Genomic DNA, 18,676 nt, shown 5'->3' on the forward strand with positions numbered 1-18,676 from the left:
GCTTCCTCAAAACCAAAAGTGGCACAGGACACCACTGCTACAACCATGTTGATCGAGTGGCCACCAGCCACACCCTGGTCTGCGACTAGTGGAGACCAGACCAAAGGGAAAGACAATCCAAGCTGTCGAAGCTGCATTTGCATGTTTGGAATTTGCGCTCCATGTGTCCATTGTTTGTTCCTTTATGTGGTAATAGCAATATAGCCTCAGACAAAGAGTCATACAGCATAAGGCAGATGACACAAAAGTTTTCAGCCAGCCCAATAAGAATTGATTGATAGCGCATCTGTCCTGTTCGCATCACTTATCCCATCGTCGGCGCTGTTTACCATGTTGAACGTAAACTAGCTCAGCTCAAGACCCTCATGTCGTATCCGAAACGGCCAAGCAGCCTTAAATCGCGCAAACCTCCACGTCTGGGCCGACGAGGGCAGTGATGAGGTGAGGGAAGTGCCAGACAATGCAGTTACGAAGAAACCTACAACCATTTAGCTAGTGGAGCATGGTCGACCTCAAATTGCCAGGAGGTGCAGATTTGATGCAGACACTGACCACACTTTCGTGTACCTGCTACGACAGCATGACGATGGCTGGAATGCAAGACTCGCCAAATGCATGTGAGCATATGTGCATGTGGCCATGTGTTGACATGTTAGCACATCCCATTTTTTATTTTCCGACTGCTGTTCAGACTTCTAGAGTAGGCAGTCTCTGCAGAGTTTAAATTATCGCTTGGCGACCATTCCACAGGATGCTGAAGGAATTCAGCACTAGACGTTTGAGCCATGCTATAGAAAACCCCTTCACGCCCAAGCAAATTGGAGAGGTCCACCGACTGATATTTCAGCAAGCGTCTTATGATGGCGAGCAGCAAGACAGTGCCGTACAAGAGCCCTTGAGGTCCCCTCGTCCCAACACGTTTGTGAGATAGATTTTGGCAAGCACTTACCAAGGCAGTGAACTCTAATAATGAATCAAAATCCTCTGATCCATATGCCTTCACCCACACTGGCCCACACAAGCAGCAGCGTGGGCCTAAGGTTGGCCAGCATCTGCCTTCAACAACACACGACCTTGTGCATCCACTTTATACTCATGAGTGACTGAACATGAATTTTATTAGATGACAATGTTTGACGAGTGTGTGTGTACACGCGCGCGCGCTGGTGCATGGGGAGGGAAGTTGACTCAGGATGATGGCCGGAGGCCAGCTGGTGCTATCCGTAGGCCGCCCGTCTGCTCCTGGTACACTTCAATGACATCGTCATTCACCATCTCCAACTGCACAAAACAACATCGGGGATCTCAACACACATGCAGCATGGTTCATGGAGAGTTGACTTGCTGCACACAAACAAAACAAAGCAACGACCACAAGGTGTTCCAGCAGATCTCCCAAGACATGAGCATCAGGGTAAAGATAACATAAAAGTATTTCAATCTGTTTTTACTCCAAATTGACCATTAGCCATCCATGATTGTCAGAATGGTCAGAGCCGAGCCCATACGGGCAGGCGCAGTGCTTATGTGGGTGAGGCCCAAGCCATCTTGACCTACCAGGAGGGATAATGGCAGATATGGAACAAAAACAGATTGCAATACTTTTACACTATCTCGGCTCAGATCAGTTTCTTTACAAAACGTCGCTTCATGCATTGAAGCACAAAATTAGCAGGAACGTCAATGCATTTCTCCGCAAAGTTCGGGAATTAATATCTTGAAACTGGTGTCATCCCGAGAATTCGTTCCAAGTGGATCCGCCTTGTGAACTCCACGGCTACAATTTGTAAATTGCAATATGGGCAATCAGGTAATTAGTTAAAAACTTAATTAGTGCATTTTTGTTGATTAGTCGATTATGCATTCCAATTTTTTGTGCAAGTAATGTCCGCCTCTTCGAGTAGACCAGCTCATTAACTAGAATTGGTCTATCTGCCACAGGCAACCTTAAATAAATTTTGAAAGTGTTCGCTGAAACACCCTGTATACTGTGCTTGTGACTATTTACGCACAGTTTGCAGGCGCTGTTCCAGCCTGTGCCACGGCATCAAGATGCTTGAATTGGACTGCTGTGAGTCTGAAAAGTTTATGGGCGACAGGATGTGCGAAAATGTTAAACTTTGAAGCAGCTTCTGACTACCCAGCAAAGCCTTATAGCATGGGCTGAAAATTAATAGGAGGCTGCATTCAGATTTTACTCAGATCTCGTGGTTTGTGAACTTTCAGCATTGACTGTACACAACACAGCAACACAGAGTACTCTGCTCTTTTCGGTCCGAGAGTTAAGTGACAAGCCATCATAAACACGCAGCTAGGATTATGAAAGGTTGTGGCAGGCTGCTAGCTTGTTACTAAATTGACTTATCTTCTGATGTACATGTGGCCCACTATATAAAACTGCAATTTACATTAAACACTAAATAACAGAGTGCACAAGTAACGACACTCGTTATAGAGGACTGTTAACAATCCAGCGAGAATGGTCCATTGTGTCCAAAGTCTGTTCTTTCTAAAATGAGGACCGCACTATGCTATTTCGCATATACAGTCGAGAACCCCCTTTATAACGAACTTGATAGTTCAATGAGAAGCGGTCGTTATATATAAACTCGCCCTTAAAAACGCTCTGAAATTACCGGCACTGAAGTTGGCATCGGAAGTTACAATTTCGCAGCACTTTGGTCTGAAAACCAGATTTTCAGTCTCACTTTTGTTCCTGCACCTAGCTACAAATTTCCGTTAGAAGCATCCATCTAAATAACTAGATGGGGCTCCGTATAGCTCTTTCAAAACGGCAGGCGGTTCCGATTACCTGTCACTTTGAAACTGCGAGCACAGTGGCTATTTTTTATTCGAGAGGTTGTGATATATTTTGCTACCAACGGGACAAGACACGAGAGCTAAGTGTTCCTTAGCCTAGCGTTAACTTCAGAATCTAATTTGCCACATTCTGCGAAGGTCTTGGATAGGGTCTCGGCGTTACGACTGCACGTCATCCACCCCAGAGCCATAAAGTTACGTTATCTATATGTCGCTTCGGGCCAAAAAGATGCGATGTTCGAAAGGTAGAGAACATCACCGCAAACCGTTATCAAGTGTAGCCAAACAGTGATCTCCATACAATGTTGCCAACCCTTTGCAACATTGTATGGCGGTAGTGCGTGGCGCAGTGTTCTCATCGACTCGGGCAACGTGAATATTGACAGTAACGTTAACAAAGCTTGAGTGTGGCTGCTGTGCCCACCACGGTGGAAGGACATGAATGGTTGCTCCAAATCATTGAAATAGGCATAATGCATGCGGTTCCGCAGGGAAAATTTAGCAAAAATGAGAGTGCCAGTGTCATGGCATCTCATATCGCACCGGCACACGCGCTAGTACACGCGCCTGTTAGCGAGAGAATGGGTCCAAGCGATTTTTCTGCCACTGCTGCTAGCTCCCTGCCATGTCCAAGCATTTCAGTGATATGCACAAGCTCATCAGACAAACGATAATTTGTCTCAAGGGCAGACAGTGCAAGTTAATGTTTGCTCAACGTGCCGAGATGCTGGACCTGGGAGGGCCGATTGCTTCCACACAATTCAATGTTTTCCATAATCCCAAACATTGTGACAATTACTTGTCAAGTCAAAGTCAATAATGCTGCTTGTGTATGCCAATGTTGTTCATCAACCACAAGACGCTGCTTAGCCAACCCAGCTTTATCCCACTCACCTGTTTCGGTGTTTCATCATCGTTGATCCTTTTGCCATCAAACAGGAAGCGGAGGGATGACACTTGCATAGCCTGCACAGAATAAAAAAATGACATGTTCACACTAGAATTAAGTGGCAACCAAAACCTTCGAAAGTGCAGAGTGTATGACACCTGCAAATCCCACTCCCAACTTGTAGCATGCACTCAAACTGGAATAGACACAATGCAGACACCCCTTTGTGTAAATTTCCCATGCATGTAAACCCATAGGCCTATCTACCGGAGGGCTGGGGGGGGGGGGGGGGAGGCGCTATCAAAAGTGTGTGTGTGTGGGGGGCAAAGTATGCCATCCCCCCTCCCCCCCACTTTCGAAAGCAGGTACTTTCGGCTACACGCTGGGTTGTCCAATGGAACTACAGCTGAAGCTAAGCTTTCTTAATAGAGTCACCACGTTAGTAATACTTTTCTTTACTACGTATCCCCGGTTTGGGCAGCGAGTATTGTGCCTCCTCATGACGCGCTGTAGTGGGCGACACGCTGGATTCGCCATACACGCTTGCATTGCGCAGAAGTCCTGGCGCTGGACAGTTCCCGCCGTAACAAATTAGCGCCTAACCATATTTGAAAAAACAAAACAACCAGCTTGATATATTTAACCTTCGGGCGAGGGGAGAGGTCCGGATAAAGTATTTATAATCAGCTGCGCCGAACGATTGGTGTGCCTTGCTTGCTGCATGAAATCGGAGAATCAAATGCTGGAACTATTGAATCTCCGTCCCGTGATAGTCTACATAGCGTTGCAGTCTAAATATCTTAACACCATCAAAAATCTAAGCACACGATTTACAGGTCGAACGCCGAATTTATGTGTGTAATGAGGACTTATCGTATATATGTTCGTGAAAGTGACCTCGGTTGAATGTGCAGAGCCATTTCAATGCCAATAGAACACTTAACTGAATTTTTTCTAAAGGCCTGTGTCACTTCTGATTTTATCGATTTCATTTTCAGGCAGTTTCTGAATAAGAGCTACACTGCTATTTGTTTCCCAGCAGGAGCAAGAACAGCAGATATTTTATATGTTGAAGAAATGAAGGCCACTTTGTGGTGACGTGTACCAAAAATTTGAACTGTGTTGGTTGCATATGTGCTCGAAAAACCGCTACTCGCGAGTTTTTATGCTTTATACATGGCATTTAGTTGTTGATCCCGGTATCCTCGGTAAACTATGCGGGGCACGGTGTTTATATTTATTCGAAGTACGAAGCAATGTCCCAAGTGGCGAGCGATAAGTGTTTTTTTTATGCAAGTTCATTACAGCTATTGTAGAAAGTTAATATTGAAGTATTCCAGGGTGCCATACCGCCGCTTTCCCCGAACTCCTAAAACAACTGCACAAGATACAGACTTGAAATTCCATGAAAATAGGGAGAATTTCAAGCGCAATGCGTTGCGAAAATTTCACTTTCCTGCTTTAAATGCAAGTGTTACTAAACCCTTGTTTTCCCGTTTGTTCCCGTGCACTTATACGGGATGCGTATAGGTTGTTTCGCCAGTGTCCTCGGTGAGCTAAACGAGGCATCTTGTTTATGTCTGGGGAAAGTTACGGGCATGATGTGGGCAATATGTAGGCAATGTTCTAAGTGAGTGAGTTAAGTTCGTCCTTTTCTAATAGAATAGACGGCTGCGCTGTGATAGTTGCAAATACAACAGAGGTCAAATTTTGCGAACATATGGGGAACAATATGCCAAGTTTATGCGTGATGATCAAATGTAGCTTAAAAAAAAAAAAAAAAACTGTAAGCAAGTATTCGAAAGTATCCTGAAGCAGGGTTTGGGAATGGGCTAGTTGGTATTCCATTGCAAACTTGACTTACAGCACAAAGTTTTGCTGTCCCTTTGTTTATGTTTATGCTGTAAGTCAAGTTTGCAACAAAAGTATCACACTGTTGTTAGCTGGGTTTCCCAATGTTCAAAGATAACTCTGTGCTTTATATATTTTATAATTTGATAGACTAGGCGTACTTTAAGTACAATGTATCACGAAGGTTTAAGGTTTTGGGTTATTTAGAAGCGTTATGAATATTTATTGAATGATCATATATATATATTGTTTTTTTAACTTTTTCATGCCTGATATATGGGTTCACCTGGTGTGTTCTCACTGAACTAAAGGATTCAGCTTCATGTTTTGTGACTCTGAGGATGTCTAGGGTAAAGTTCGAAATATATGGTAATTGAGGCTTTCGCAATAAATTACGTATGCAAGCAGTCTAGAGTGCTATGTTCCTGTCGAACGAGTGGAGTAGCATTAAAGCCCCCCCCCCCGACAAAACTAAACACCACCAAGACCAATTTCACCGAAAATTGGCGGTACACTATGAAAACTCTCTTTGTGAAGTTCAAGCAGTTGGATCTAACATGCTCCTTGTAAAAAAAAAAAAAAAAAAATCTTATTTAAGTGTTAGAGCGTGTGATATGGCCGCTTTCAGCTATGCTTCCCATTGTTCCAACATGGCTGTTGGTTACAACAAATTTATATTTCGTGGAAAGGGGAGAGGGGTCATGGTAACTACGATGTGCGGCAAAATTTTTACGTTCCTGGTGGAGTCGTAAACGTTGCAACTAATTACTGGGCCATCGTTTTCTCCCCCTACTTTTATGCATCATAAGGCGTTCCTAGTTGGTTTCAGCGATGTCCTCGGTGACTAAACAAAACACTGCTTATATTTGGCAAAAATAAAGGGCGAAGTATGGGTACAATGTAAGTAAACTTCAATGGCCGAAGACTAATTATCATTTTGCAGTAAATTACGCAAGCAAGCAATCTGGAGCTTTATGGATGTGTATTACGAACAAAGCAGAATTTATCCGGCTGCCCTGGGAGAACTGTGAACTCAACAGATATCAAATCTGGCAAAAATTGAGGGGGGGGGGGGGGGGGGGAAGGGAGGGATGACATCACAAAACTTTCTGGCGAAGTAATATGTGTATTGGTGAATTACTGTTCCTTTTAATTTCCAGCAAGAAGTGCTTCAAAGCATTACACGGGGACAATTAAGGTTGCAAACGGAACACCGACATACGGGTAACTTTCTAAAGTATGCGATGTAATTACAGGAAACCGAAACATTTAGTGCAATTGTCCGGAAAAAAAAAAAAAAAATTGAACAGCTGCCCTGGAAATCGGGTTGTAATTCACCAAGTTCACAAACCTCTGCCGTCTTTCTTTTGAGTATTGAGAGTAATTTATGGTGATTGTACTTCGTTCTGTATAACCTCGACAGTACTATTACGTTAACCAGCGATACATTTATGCTGCAGGCTTAAACACTAAGTAAAATTCCTTGTTTAATTAGCAAAATTGTCTGCAACAAATGTGCATATTTTTTGTGCGCTGCACTGCTGCTACTGGGTTGGATCAGGGACCTCTGGGCAGTCGATGCCATTTGTTCCTGCATCACATATAAATTTTATAGTGTCAAGAAATAAATGCGAATTCAAATAATTTGTCAGGCCTCGATGGTTCACCGTGTGTGATTGAGAAATAGGTCTAGATGTCTGTTAAAAATATAAATACCTGACAGATGCATTTCCAGGCTTTTTCAGTTATTGTAATAGTAGTTTGAAATACACACACACACATATATACAGGGTGTTTCAGCGAACACTTTCAAAATATATTTAGGGTTGTCTGTAGCAGATAGCTCAATCCTAGTTAATGAGTCGGTCTACTCGAAGAGGGAGACATTACTTGCACAAAAAATTGAAATGCATAATCGACTAATTAACAAAAATTCACTAATTAAGTTTTAATTAATTACCTGATGGCCCATATTGCAATTTACGAATTGTAGCCGTGGAGTTCGCAAGGCGTATCCACTTAGAATTAATTCTCAGGATGACATCAGTTTCTAGATATAAATTCCCGAACATTGCAGAGAAATGCATTGGCGTTTCAGTTAATTTTGTGCTTCAATGGATATACAAGCGCCGTTTTGTTAATAACCTAACTTTAAGGCGATCAAATCCCGGCCACATCAGCAAGGGGCGAAATGCAAAAATGTACACGTACTGTGCATCATTAGGTGCAAGTTTAAGAACCCCAGGTGGTCTAAGTTAATCCAGAGTCCCTCACTACAGCATGGTTCTGGCACGATCGTGGTTCTGGCACGTAAAACCCTGGAATTTAATTTATTACCTTCAGGGTAACGATGCCTCCCGTCTCTTGCTGTTATTTTTTTTTTCTGGCTTACCATGCCCTTTCACAGGGTAAAAGTTCCCTTTTGTTTGGGGGGGGGAGGGGCATTGTAAAAAAGTTATTTACTGAAACAGTTTAAACTTCTATTTTAGGGAAGCTCTTTTTTCAAAGTCCTTTCTCATCTAGAATTAACGTGCCTGGTTGTTAAAAATATGGTCCGCTAGAATCATCAGAGCAAATCAGCAATTTTTCAAAAGCAGTGCCAGAATGAGTCTTTTCACGCTTTGTCAACACGACAAGAAGAGAAACCCATCCCAGCCTCATGTCGGCAACCCAACTCACCATGCGCTCGCTGTAACTCTTCTTCAACTTTCCCATCTGCGTGGTCATCTTCACTTTAAAGTGAATCTCATTTCCATCCTGCAAACACAGTCAAATGGGACAAGCATCAGATGGATGCTCTGGCGCACCCCATGGCCGAAAGGTGCACAAATCAGCGCAAATCCCCTGCCACCCGCTGATCACACCCGTACAAGTCAACACATCGTAGGCTAACTGCTCCAACTTGAAGCCATAAAGAGTATCCGACACTTTCAAGTTTCCAGCTGCAGTTTCTTCCTTGTTCCAGTGCCAACCTTTTGTGCCTGCAATAAATCTGTGACACCATACGACCATGACGCAGGCGGTGGCACTGTCTGACGCAGGATAGTGCTGCCAGATATAAATGCATATCTGCCAGCCAGCACGCATAAAAATTTATAAATGTCTTGTGAACACAATGGGAAGGGGCAAAGGGAATCGGCACCATTTTGTCTAACGTTTCCATGAGCACAAGCCTTTGACTTACTAACTTGACTTACTAACCATAATTTACCTCTAGACACAGCATGCAAGCAGCAGCACAATTGGAACAGTAGAGACAGACAAGCAACAGATTTCTTTCTTTAGATCACAGTGACTTATTCAGTGACTCTGCTGCTGATGTCGCCTACTTCACCAACTTGTATGAACTTCCTCCAAGCAGGCAACCCTCTGGTGTCCCATCTCCATTAGAATACTTCCAAAGGTATGGTCAGAAGCGGACAGGAAAAAGTGCTCGAAGTCTTGTTAGCAGTACTAATTATCAGCTCGCATTCAGCATTATCCCTGCGATTCTGATGAACACCATGCGCAGGCACTGAAAAGTATACAGGAGGCTATGCTTGCGATATACGATGCCGTGCACTGCCACACGAGGTCCAGTGAAGATACCGTCACAACTGATATTTTGGGCCGCATTTTTGCAATCTCTTGAAATACAGTGATGCCAGAACATTTTTGAAACTTTTTCGCGAGCAATAGTTTTCATAAAACCCGACACTATATTTGTAAAATCGTAGAATGAATCAATTCGTAAACTTTACAAAAAAAAGTTGCAGTGGCTTAGCTCGGCTATGCCAGGATATACGTAGCGTTAGCAAAGGTTCAGCTGATTATTCTTAGCTTTCCTGGTTGTCTAGATTGTCAAGGATTAGCTTGATTGTCATGCTTACTGCTGCTCCAATGACACACATGCGGTATACGTATTATGTGGCACATGTATATTTATTTTTGCTCAACGTCACGTTGCTTCTCTATTGCCACAAAGACGGCTCGGTGATCAGTGAAGTAACACGCTGCCGTCTCTATGGCCCCAACACAGTATTTGGAGTTGTCTGTCTCTGATAGACAAGATCAATGGTGCTTCCCCATTGGGTCGTCTGTGCAGTTGGAAGACTGGCTAAGTCGAGGCAACAACTTCGGGATCCGATGAGTCAAGCTTCTCCGTTCTTCTGCGCTGTTGAGCAGCATTTGCGCTCTCCTTCTCCATGGCTATACCACACTGGCAAACGCCAGTCAGAAGCGCAGCGACTCCAGCGCAGTGTCAGACGGCGACTGCACAGCGAGCGCGAGCCGGCGCCAGTGCGTCTACCACAGCTACGACGTCACTCCTCTGGAATGTGCAGACTGGCGGCGCCGGAGTGCGCGAGAGGTGCCGGCTCCGGTGCGCAAGCCGTGTGACATCACTGATCCTTGCGCATGCGCAGCACGGCTCTTGATATGCCGCGCGAAACGGGCTTGGCTAGGCCAGTGTGGCTAACGCTACAAAAACGTGAAAGAGTTGCCAGTGTGCTTGAGACTCTCCCTGGTGCTGCGCACCTTTGAACTTGCAACCATAAGATATTAAATCTGGTGAAATGTACCAAAGATCGTTTGATTACTCAAGATGTTTATTTTTTCGATTCACATGCTTTGCTCTTCAGGGACACTGTCAACACGCACTCTGCTCCATAAAGCTACAATGATATGCATCACAAATGTTCATGACAAAAGGGAGTTATCCATCCCAGAGAATCACAAACAGCTGCAAACATTTCATGTTCATGAACACTTAATGTTTGTAAGGTGCACCAATGAAATATTGATGTAATGGCAGCCAAGATTTCGACTACCATTATATATTGGTTCGAATAGTTGGTGTCGTTGCTGTGTGTTTCATAATTGGCAGGTCTGAAAAATTGGGCTATGATAAATTGGTCCGCAACATTATTTTCATTCATTCGGGACAACCTTTACACTAAACTAGGTGCAAATTGAAAAATCCTCAAATTACTGGTGTCAACAAAACAACCGTGAACAACCTCTAAAAGACTTGCAATAAAGTAGTACAAGCTGGTAGGCATGCAGTTAACTATACCACTGGCTTGTGTGCACTGAAATTTTGCACGAAGGCATTTCACAGTGGATCCACATTAAATACTAAGTTAGTGTGCATCGCTTGCATGTTTAATCCACAGTAAATCGAAAGCATGTGCTGTCAGCGGCGACATCGCTCGAAAAGTGACAATATCACTATACTCAGCTATGGGCAATGAAATGCTGCTGGCATCTATCAATGTTATAGCGAAAGGCATCTTTCAATGTTTTTGGAGATGCATGGCAACACACGCTTCCGTTGCAGCACAATTTACATTTTCCAGTAGCACTGCTACAAATGTTGCACACTAGGAATTGGTGGACAGAACAGGTAACGTGCTATCATGATCGCTCCGCTGTTCTTAGGCCTTGCGCGTCTTAATGCAAGCTTTTTCAATAGACCGATCCCACCGGCCAGTTTCACGACGCCACCGCTGCCGCGGTGCATGCTGGTACTTGTAGTCATCCGGCCGCTCCAGCCGCCCTGATTGCCTGTGCATGCGTCGTCCTGTTTCCGAACGATTTTTGGCAGTTTTTATGGTTCGTGTGGAGCCATCGTGCGATGGGAGGATTGACCTGCTGCGTTCCTGGGTGCTACAACAACCATACAAGGGAAAACGGCTTAGGATTCTATTTGTTTTCTAATGAGGGAAAGCTTCGAGAGACGTGGATCCAACGGATTAATAGGTGGCACTGGTAATACACAGCGCGAGAAGAAACACGGGGACGAATAGCGGCCGCATTTCGATGGGGGCAAAATGCGAAAACACCCGTGTACTTAGATTTCCCGGAATTTATAGATTATTTGTCGATTATCGATTAGCTAATGATTGGCTATCGCAAGGTATTGTCACGTATTTGGGCTAGGCTAAGCACTACCATGTCATCCCCAGCATTTCCAGAAATTTATTGATTATCGAATATTGAATAGCTATCGATTGGCTGTCGCAAGGTATTGGCCACGTATTTGGGCTAGCCTAAGAACTACCAAGTCGTCCCAGCATTTTCCGGAATTTATTGATCATTATCGATTAACTATTGATTGGCTATCGCAAGGTATTGGCCAAGTATTTGGGCTAGGCTAAGCACTACCAAGTCATGCCCAGCATTTTTCGGAATTTATTGATTATTGATCGATTAGCTATTGATTGGCTATCGATGACTTGGCGATGATTGGCTATCGGCGTTTTTATTTTAAAAACGCCGCCTAGCTTACCTAAGAACTTCTAGATATCGCTGTTACCGAAGTCTGCAAGTCGTGCACGAAACCCATGAAGGTAAGCATCATTAGGGCACGAAAGTTTCGGCGCCGCATTTTAAACCTGTCTCCAACAGGTACACAAATCCTATTACGTCCGTCGCTAAGCAAACATAATGTTGCAGTCACCGAGATGCACGTGGGAAAAAACAGTAACGCAAAGCGACCGCGTACATCAGCATGTACTACATACAAAGCTCGCACAAATACGATACGCGCAATCAGCGGGTAACAACCGAAATGAAAGAGCAGCAGGCACTTTTCAACGTTCGCCTCGCATGCTGCAATGAACAGCTGATGTAATTTCTTAAAATACATGACGAATGTTTCTCGGTGGTGGAGTCGCAGAGATGTCTGGGAAGCTCGTGCGCAGTACTCAACAAGCGCGGACTGCGGCGGTGTGGTTGACCAGTTGACTACAACCAAGATGGTGGCAGTGCTACTTCCGGAAAACCGGCGCATGCGCAGATCGGTCGGTGGGATCGGTCTATTTTTTGGGGAGAACTGTATATGTATACCATGCATGTCAACCAACTAGCCCGACTTGAAGCTATACGTCTATATATATATATGCAGTTCTAACTCACTGCGAAATGCTGCTTCTGTACCAAATATCAGCGCAAACAAGGCAGTGGTTTAATTGGAAAAGTGCTCCTATTTAGACAATACTCAGTAATGAAGGAGCATTGACACGAAAATTTTGTGAGCCACTATTTGTTTTTTCTTGCTCTTTTGGGTAGCTGTCCGCTCCATAATTGCCAGATGACGACTGAATTCCTCAAGATCACCACAAATAATCAATTACATCAACTTTTAGTTGATCTGTTCAACATATAAAGTACAGCATGACTTTGGCCATGAAGCAGGAGACAAGTGCCCGCCGGTCAGCCCGTTGCAGAAGACCATACTGTAAAAATGTTGCCTAAAGCTGTCAAACTATCCCTTCCAATTGTGTGCTTCTATTGGAAACGTGGTGGGGACCTGCTCTCCATTCTTATCCCATCAAGTGCTGAATGGACTCTGCTTTCGGCAGCACGGTAATGGTGTCTCGTTCTACGAGGCCACCACATCAGATTTCAGTGACATGATGCCTCCTGCTTTACACTCAAAGCCACTCTGTTTGCACTGAACTGGTCATATGTTCTCAAGGAATTGACACTCCATAGCATAACTACTGGGTCAGCAGCTATCCAATGAAGAAACTAAAACCAGACAAGAAATTTCTATCAGCGCTCCTTTACTCATGCAGAGCTCATCTAAAGGCCCAACCGCATGCACGCGATTTTTGAGCGACAGCGACAAGCGACGGCGACGAGCGACAGGTTTTGCCGTCGCGGAGGGCTATCCGTCGCTGTCGCTGGTCGTGTCGCCGGTTTCTGACCAGCCAGAAAATATCGCTTGTCGCCCGGAAGTCAGCGTGACGACATCCGCTGGGGACAGCGATTGCACAACAACATGGCAGCAATCAGTCTGCCCGCTTGGATCTGAATTCGCTATTGGAACTTGCTCTCTGCTGTGACAGCAAAAAATAAATAGTACAATCAGTCATCGCTTCACCTCATCGCTAGCTAAAGACTAAGTATCGGCGCTCTCTTGTCGTTATTATTGAGATCGGTTGTTTTGTTTTGATGCTGTTAGGCCTGAGACGCCACGGAGAGCCGAGAAAGTGTTTTAAGTTTTACTCAACAGATGGCGCCACGGCACCTTACGCTGGCGGCATGGGACGGAGTTCCACTGGGGATGCATGAGACGGATTTTCACTGGGGATGATAGCATATTTTAGCTAGGTCTAGATAAAACATTGACCTTTGATAAAATTGAGATTTCTTTACACGCACAAGATAACATTTATTCGCACAACTATGTAAATCCGACGCTACTCTTTTTCGCGATGTCGCGTTCATGTGGTTGCTCCACGCCGCGACACGACAGCGCGACAGGGTGTGCCAGTCGCGTCGCTTGTCGCTGTCGCTTGAATATCGCGTGCATGCGGTTGGGCCTTAATGCATGAACATAATCAGGTGTGCAGATGCCACTTATAAAAAAAGAGGAGAAGCTGCTGCTACAACATAAAAACTGGCAATTTCACATACCAGAATTAAGGTCTACCAGGGTGTTTATGTGTAACAGCATCTCTTGAGCAAAAAATCAAACACGTGACACTGCCTTGGAATGGTCAACTTCTGTAGTGTACAACGCAATGTCTTTATAGAACTAGTTTAGAGCCCTCGAGTACTCAGAAATGTCCAAATCAGTTAGAAGACAAGGAAATGCTCAGCACAATATGTTTAGATTTGTGCAATAAGTACGAGCTATACTTAGCTACACATGCAAACGTAATCAAAACAGTCGTGATGCAATGGCCAGTGGTGCAACAGCTACAATAGAACTTGGAGCAATTTTTGGAGCACGAAAATCTTGCTTTTGGAGCAGGAAAATCCAAATTTGGAGCAGGTTACCAAGAAAAAAACAAAAAAAAAACCTCCGTTTTGGAGCACTAAATCTCAAATTTGGAGCAGTTTCACAAAGAACGCTTACTCATAAAACGCCATAAAATTTACTCTGCATAATGAACACACACCCCAACTTTGCATTGGATTTCTGGAAAAAAAAAAAGCGCTTTCATTACGCGAGTATTTAGGGTAATTCCCATTAGCAGCGTAGATGAGGACAGGGGCGCGATCGAAGATCATTCGGAGCGCGCGTTCAGTTTCGCCGTCCATGGTTGACCTAGGCCGCGCCCGGCGAAATTGAACGCACGCTCTGAACGACCTCGATTGCGCTCCAGCAGTGCACTGCACCAACTTTTTCCGCCAAAAATGTGAAAAGTACACCATGCATTTCTTCGCGAATGGTTCCCTTTCGTTTCTTTTTCCTGACTATGTGTCGCGCCGTTCCGGCGGTATTCGAAACATGCAGCGACTGTTTGACAATCTTTTGCCGCTTCGGCGGTGTACAGCGAAAATCGGCGCCGTTTCCCTGTAATGCGATGCCTGTTGACGCGTGGAATCGAACCCTTGCTAGTTTTGGGTATGGCGTCCCCTACAAAGCTCACCCCGCGAGTGCCAGGTCCCTTGCTGTACCGTACAAGCTAGTTTCCCGTGGAGTATTTGTACCTGCTCGGCTAGTGACTGCGTACACGGATACGGCGAGGATCTTGTTGCGGTTGCCACAACGTCGTTGCATCATTGTCACCATCAAACTGTTGTCATTACACCATTGCATAATTTAAGAATCGGCATCTCATTGTTATACCACCTTTGTCATTCTATCAATATAATTCCTACTTCGTCATTCCATCGTAACTGTGTCAGCATCATGCCACCATGTTTAAGGGCAATATTAGCAAGCACTGTCATAGCAAAGCGAGACAATATCGGAGTATGCAGCATATAGCCGAAGCAACAAAAGTGTCAGAATTAGTGTCGAATGCTATTCGCATTACCATCGACAGTCATCGTGAGATGAGTTCTGCTGTAAATGTTTTTTTTTTTTTTTGTTTAACTGGACAGTGACCTCCCAGTGTCTAGTCCTTGGGCTACCTGTAGACTTGCTAGATCTCAATTTGAGTAAAATAGTGTTACCCTACTTATTGGATCTCGCCACATTTGCGGCACAAGTGCACTCGCTTTCAGTCCAACCTGTAGCTTGCAAGTGACAATGTCCTGTTAGACAACTCAACAAAGGACTCGGGTACTGAACTGGCAAAGTAAGGGCATGTATGTCTGTTTATTTACTCATTCACTCTTAAAAATACTTATAGGAATTATCAAAGAAGCAGTATCAGGAACAGTTTTAGTGGCATCAGCACAGTTTTTGTTGATGTTTGCCCTGAGCAGACAGACACCTTTTGTGGGACAAATTCGCACTATATGAAAATTTAGGCTTTGACACAGCACATTAAAAGTAGCAACTTATGCATAGCAGAGGTTTATAGCTGTGCCACACAGGCACAATAAATTGCACTAAATCGTTATTGCCTTAAGTTCCCTAATGACTTTTTTTTTTCAGGAAGGCTGCCATTTGACATTACGGTGTTGACAGCTGCTTCTGAAATGAGCAATTTTCAGGCACTAATTAAAAAGTGAACAGGCATTTACAAGTTTATTCTGCCTTATTGAGTAGTAAAGTGTAAAACTAAACATACTATCATACTATCATGCTATTATTGAGTTTCTCGCTATCTTTTACAACGCTGCAAATGATCATAATAACTTCGGCTATGACATGTCAAATTCAAAGCCCAGAAGCAAAATGACACCTGCCGTGTCAGTCATTACAATGCCAACCTGACGAAATTTGCCAAGTAAAATTCCCGACATGAGCATTGTAGTTGAAAAGTTACGAATAAATTATGTTTCACACTATTTAAAGTACTTCAATTATACTGCACTGCAGAAGCTATAGTGTCGAGATTACGCATTTCTCAGTTGAGAGCTCAGGCAAACGCATTAAATGACAAATTAAATTAAGACAAATGACATTAGGTTTGTTCATGTGGCATTACACAAATGGCATTTAAATTGAAGGCATTAGCAAGTGAATGTAAATTTCTTCGCCCGTGTGGTACGGATACTTGAAGCAATACAGAGCTTTTAGATCACAGGGACTCTTTCACCAATTTTTCCTTTTGTAGATTTCGTGTTTCAGGAAGCTGTCTGAATAAACTTGCCGAAGGAAAATAGCCCTCCGTTTACCGTCTTACATTGTCACAAAAAGGCAGTGCACTACTTCTTGACTGCATTTTTTGCTGTCAATTTTGAAAATCTTTATTTCCGTAGTGCTTGACGAAGCCATTAGTAAAATCACAGAACAAGCCCAAATTCGTGAACATTACACCTAATTCTCGAGAGTTGACGGGTATGCATAACCATATGGGAAAGCTGAAATACTTTAATTATTATGCACAACAATTCAATATCAACAGTACCAATTATTTCGAAGTTAATCAAAATGAAGCCTCGTGGCACCACCGTTGAATGGTCATCCCTGCTCCTGCTGCTTTGCACGTATTTTAAGCATACCTTTGTTGTTCCCAGAGCGGAATCAATGAGTGAAATTACTTTCCCGATACTGCTCCATCATTCCCACTATTTGACACAATGATAAACAGCACCATAATGAATTTATTCTCAGTGCAGTTATAATGGTACAGTTGTCATTACTTTTTTCTTTTTTTCGCCGCCTTTGTTTTCCTAATGCACGCGTTGCCATCTAGTCATGTAAAATCCTTGTACAAGGCGGACAGTATTCGTAAATACTAAATAAAAATAAAAACATCCGTGTGTTTTCTGCAGTTGGTTTAACTTCATCCATGATCGCCGCCCCAATAATGCGGGCAGGGCTCGGGCCGTGGGTCCGGGGTCGGAAGCACATTGCGAAATCATCTCCGACTGCCTGATCTCGGCGATTCCGCTGACTGTCCATTAATTCAGTTTTTCGGCGCGGCGACAAGCCCTTCTTTCATCGCTTACGGTGCGACGGAACTGATTACAGAATCGAGAACAAGTGCACGATGTGCCGTGCAGCGTGTACTACTGGCCAACGGCTACGCTGGAGCTTACTCCAACTATTTCAAAAATTCCGGAATGCCTCGTCATAAAGCCGGCACAGGTCACTACGGGTCTTTTCGACCACGAGGATAGCGATGCCGCTCGCCACCGAACGCGGCTTGTGTTGCGCGCGGAGCGAGTCATTCAACGGTAGCCGCGTAGTTAGGCTTATGAGTCACCTCGCGCAGTACAATGGATTTTGTAATATCTCACCTGGCCTACCACCTTCAGCTTGATGTACTCGCAGTCTGAGCCCTCAGGTTTGGGGTCCTGGCGGGTGGGAAGTATGGCGGGCGTCAGGTTAGAATCGAGAACTATCGTCACACTCGCAGGCGCATTCATTATATCTTACCTGGCCGGCGTCGGACATGCTGGCTTGATCTGCTGGTAGCGCTGTTTCTGGGGTCCAAGCACTGCGGTAACCCGTCTCTAAAACTCACGCGCGCCGACCGGATCAACTACACACAAGGAAGACACGCACAACCAAGTCAGTGCGGATCGCGCCCGTGCCAGCCCGTGCTGCTTGCTGCTGCTGCTGCTGCCACTGCTGCCTGCCGCCCGGTACAGTGCTGCCCCCGTTCGCGGTGGTGGACTCCCTGCGAAGGCTCTGCAACCTTGATGTAAAGTCCCTAGGTGGTTTTTTTTGCCAGGAAATCTAGGGACTTTACCTTGACGCAAACGCCGCGGAGGTGTCAAGAGCGGGATCGTTTTTGTACTGCGCTGCGCACTGATGTAATTTTTTTTTATTTGAGACATCGCTCTTTGTGTGTGTGTGTGTGTGTGTGTGTGTGTGTGTGTGTGTGTGTGTCAGTGGCGCACCGAAGGGGAGGGGGGGGGGGTTGTAGACCCCCCTCCCCCCTGAGGCTGAGTTAGCTCCCACTTTTTTAAACCCCTTTTCTTTCCTTGCGCCTTTGAGTACTGCAACTAATTCGATGAAAGACGCGCAATCGTCTGTACACTCGCAAACTTGCGCAAAAAGCAAATTTTTTTACAATTTCCCTTGAAGAAATTGAAACTAAGGCAAACTGTCAACCCCCTTCCCCCCCTGGCAGAGATCCTGGGTCCTGGCAGATTAGGGGAGTGGACCCAGCGAGGGCTCTGCGCTGAGGCATTTTTTTATTGATAATCCAGGTGGCGCCACCGTCGCTTTCTCTCAAATGAGCGGTCCTGCTCGCCGGCCGGGCGCTTGTCGCGTCGGAGACCCTACCGCAGCTGCATAGATCTTTGACAGGCGAAGACTCGCTGGCGGTAACA

At 44.7% G+C, this 18,676-nt stretch overlaps 1 protein-coding gene across 2 annotated transcripts; it reads right to left on the reverse strand.

The window, feature by feature from the left end:
* Positions 1–1,100: 1,100 nt before the first annotated feature.
* On the reverse strand, positions 1,101–17,980 carry LOC119441607 (small ubiquitin-related modifier). 2 transcript variants are annotated; one of them, XM_037706214.2, is made up of 5 exons: positions 17,775–17,977; positions 17,636–17,692; positions 8,240–8,317; positions 3,715–3,786; positions 1,101–1,281 (listed from the first exon to the last, which is right to left on the reverse strand). In XM_037706214.2, the coding sequence occupies exons 1-5, from the start codon at positions 17,790–17,792 to the stop codon at positions 1,189–1,191; spliced, it is 318 nt and encodes a 105-aa protein (XP_037562142.1). In that variant the 5' UTR covers positions 17,793–17,977; the 3' UTR covers positions 1,101–1,188. The 2 variants fall into 2 exon arrangements, with proteins under 2 accessions (XP_037562142.1, XP_049517410.1); XM_049661453.1 differs by lacking the exon at positions 17,636–17,692 and having other exon boundaries at positions 17,775–17,980.
* Between the last annotated feature and the right edge of the window lie 696 nt (positions 17,981–18,676).

This window comes from Dermacentor silvarum, chromosome 2 (assembly GCF_013339745.2).
Source record: "Dermacentor silvarum isolate Dsil-2018 chromosome 2, BIME_Dsil_1.4, whole genome shotgun sequence".
Taxonomy (NCBI): domain Eukaryota; kingdom Metazoa; phylum Arthropoda; class Arachnida; order Ixodida; family Ixodidae; genus Dermacentor; species Dermacentor silvarum.

Coding starts and splice junctions, on each gene's coding strand:
- LOC119441607 (XM_037706214.2), bottom strand. Junction 8,318..17,635: donor AGCTGAAGGTGGTAGGCCAG/GTGAGATATTAC, acceptor CTGTGTTTGCAG/GATGGAAATGAGATTCACTT. Junction 3,787..8,239: donor AGAGTTACAGCGAGCGCATG/GTGAGTTGGGTT, acceptor TATTCTGTGCAG/GCTATGCAAGTGTCATCCCT.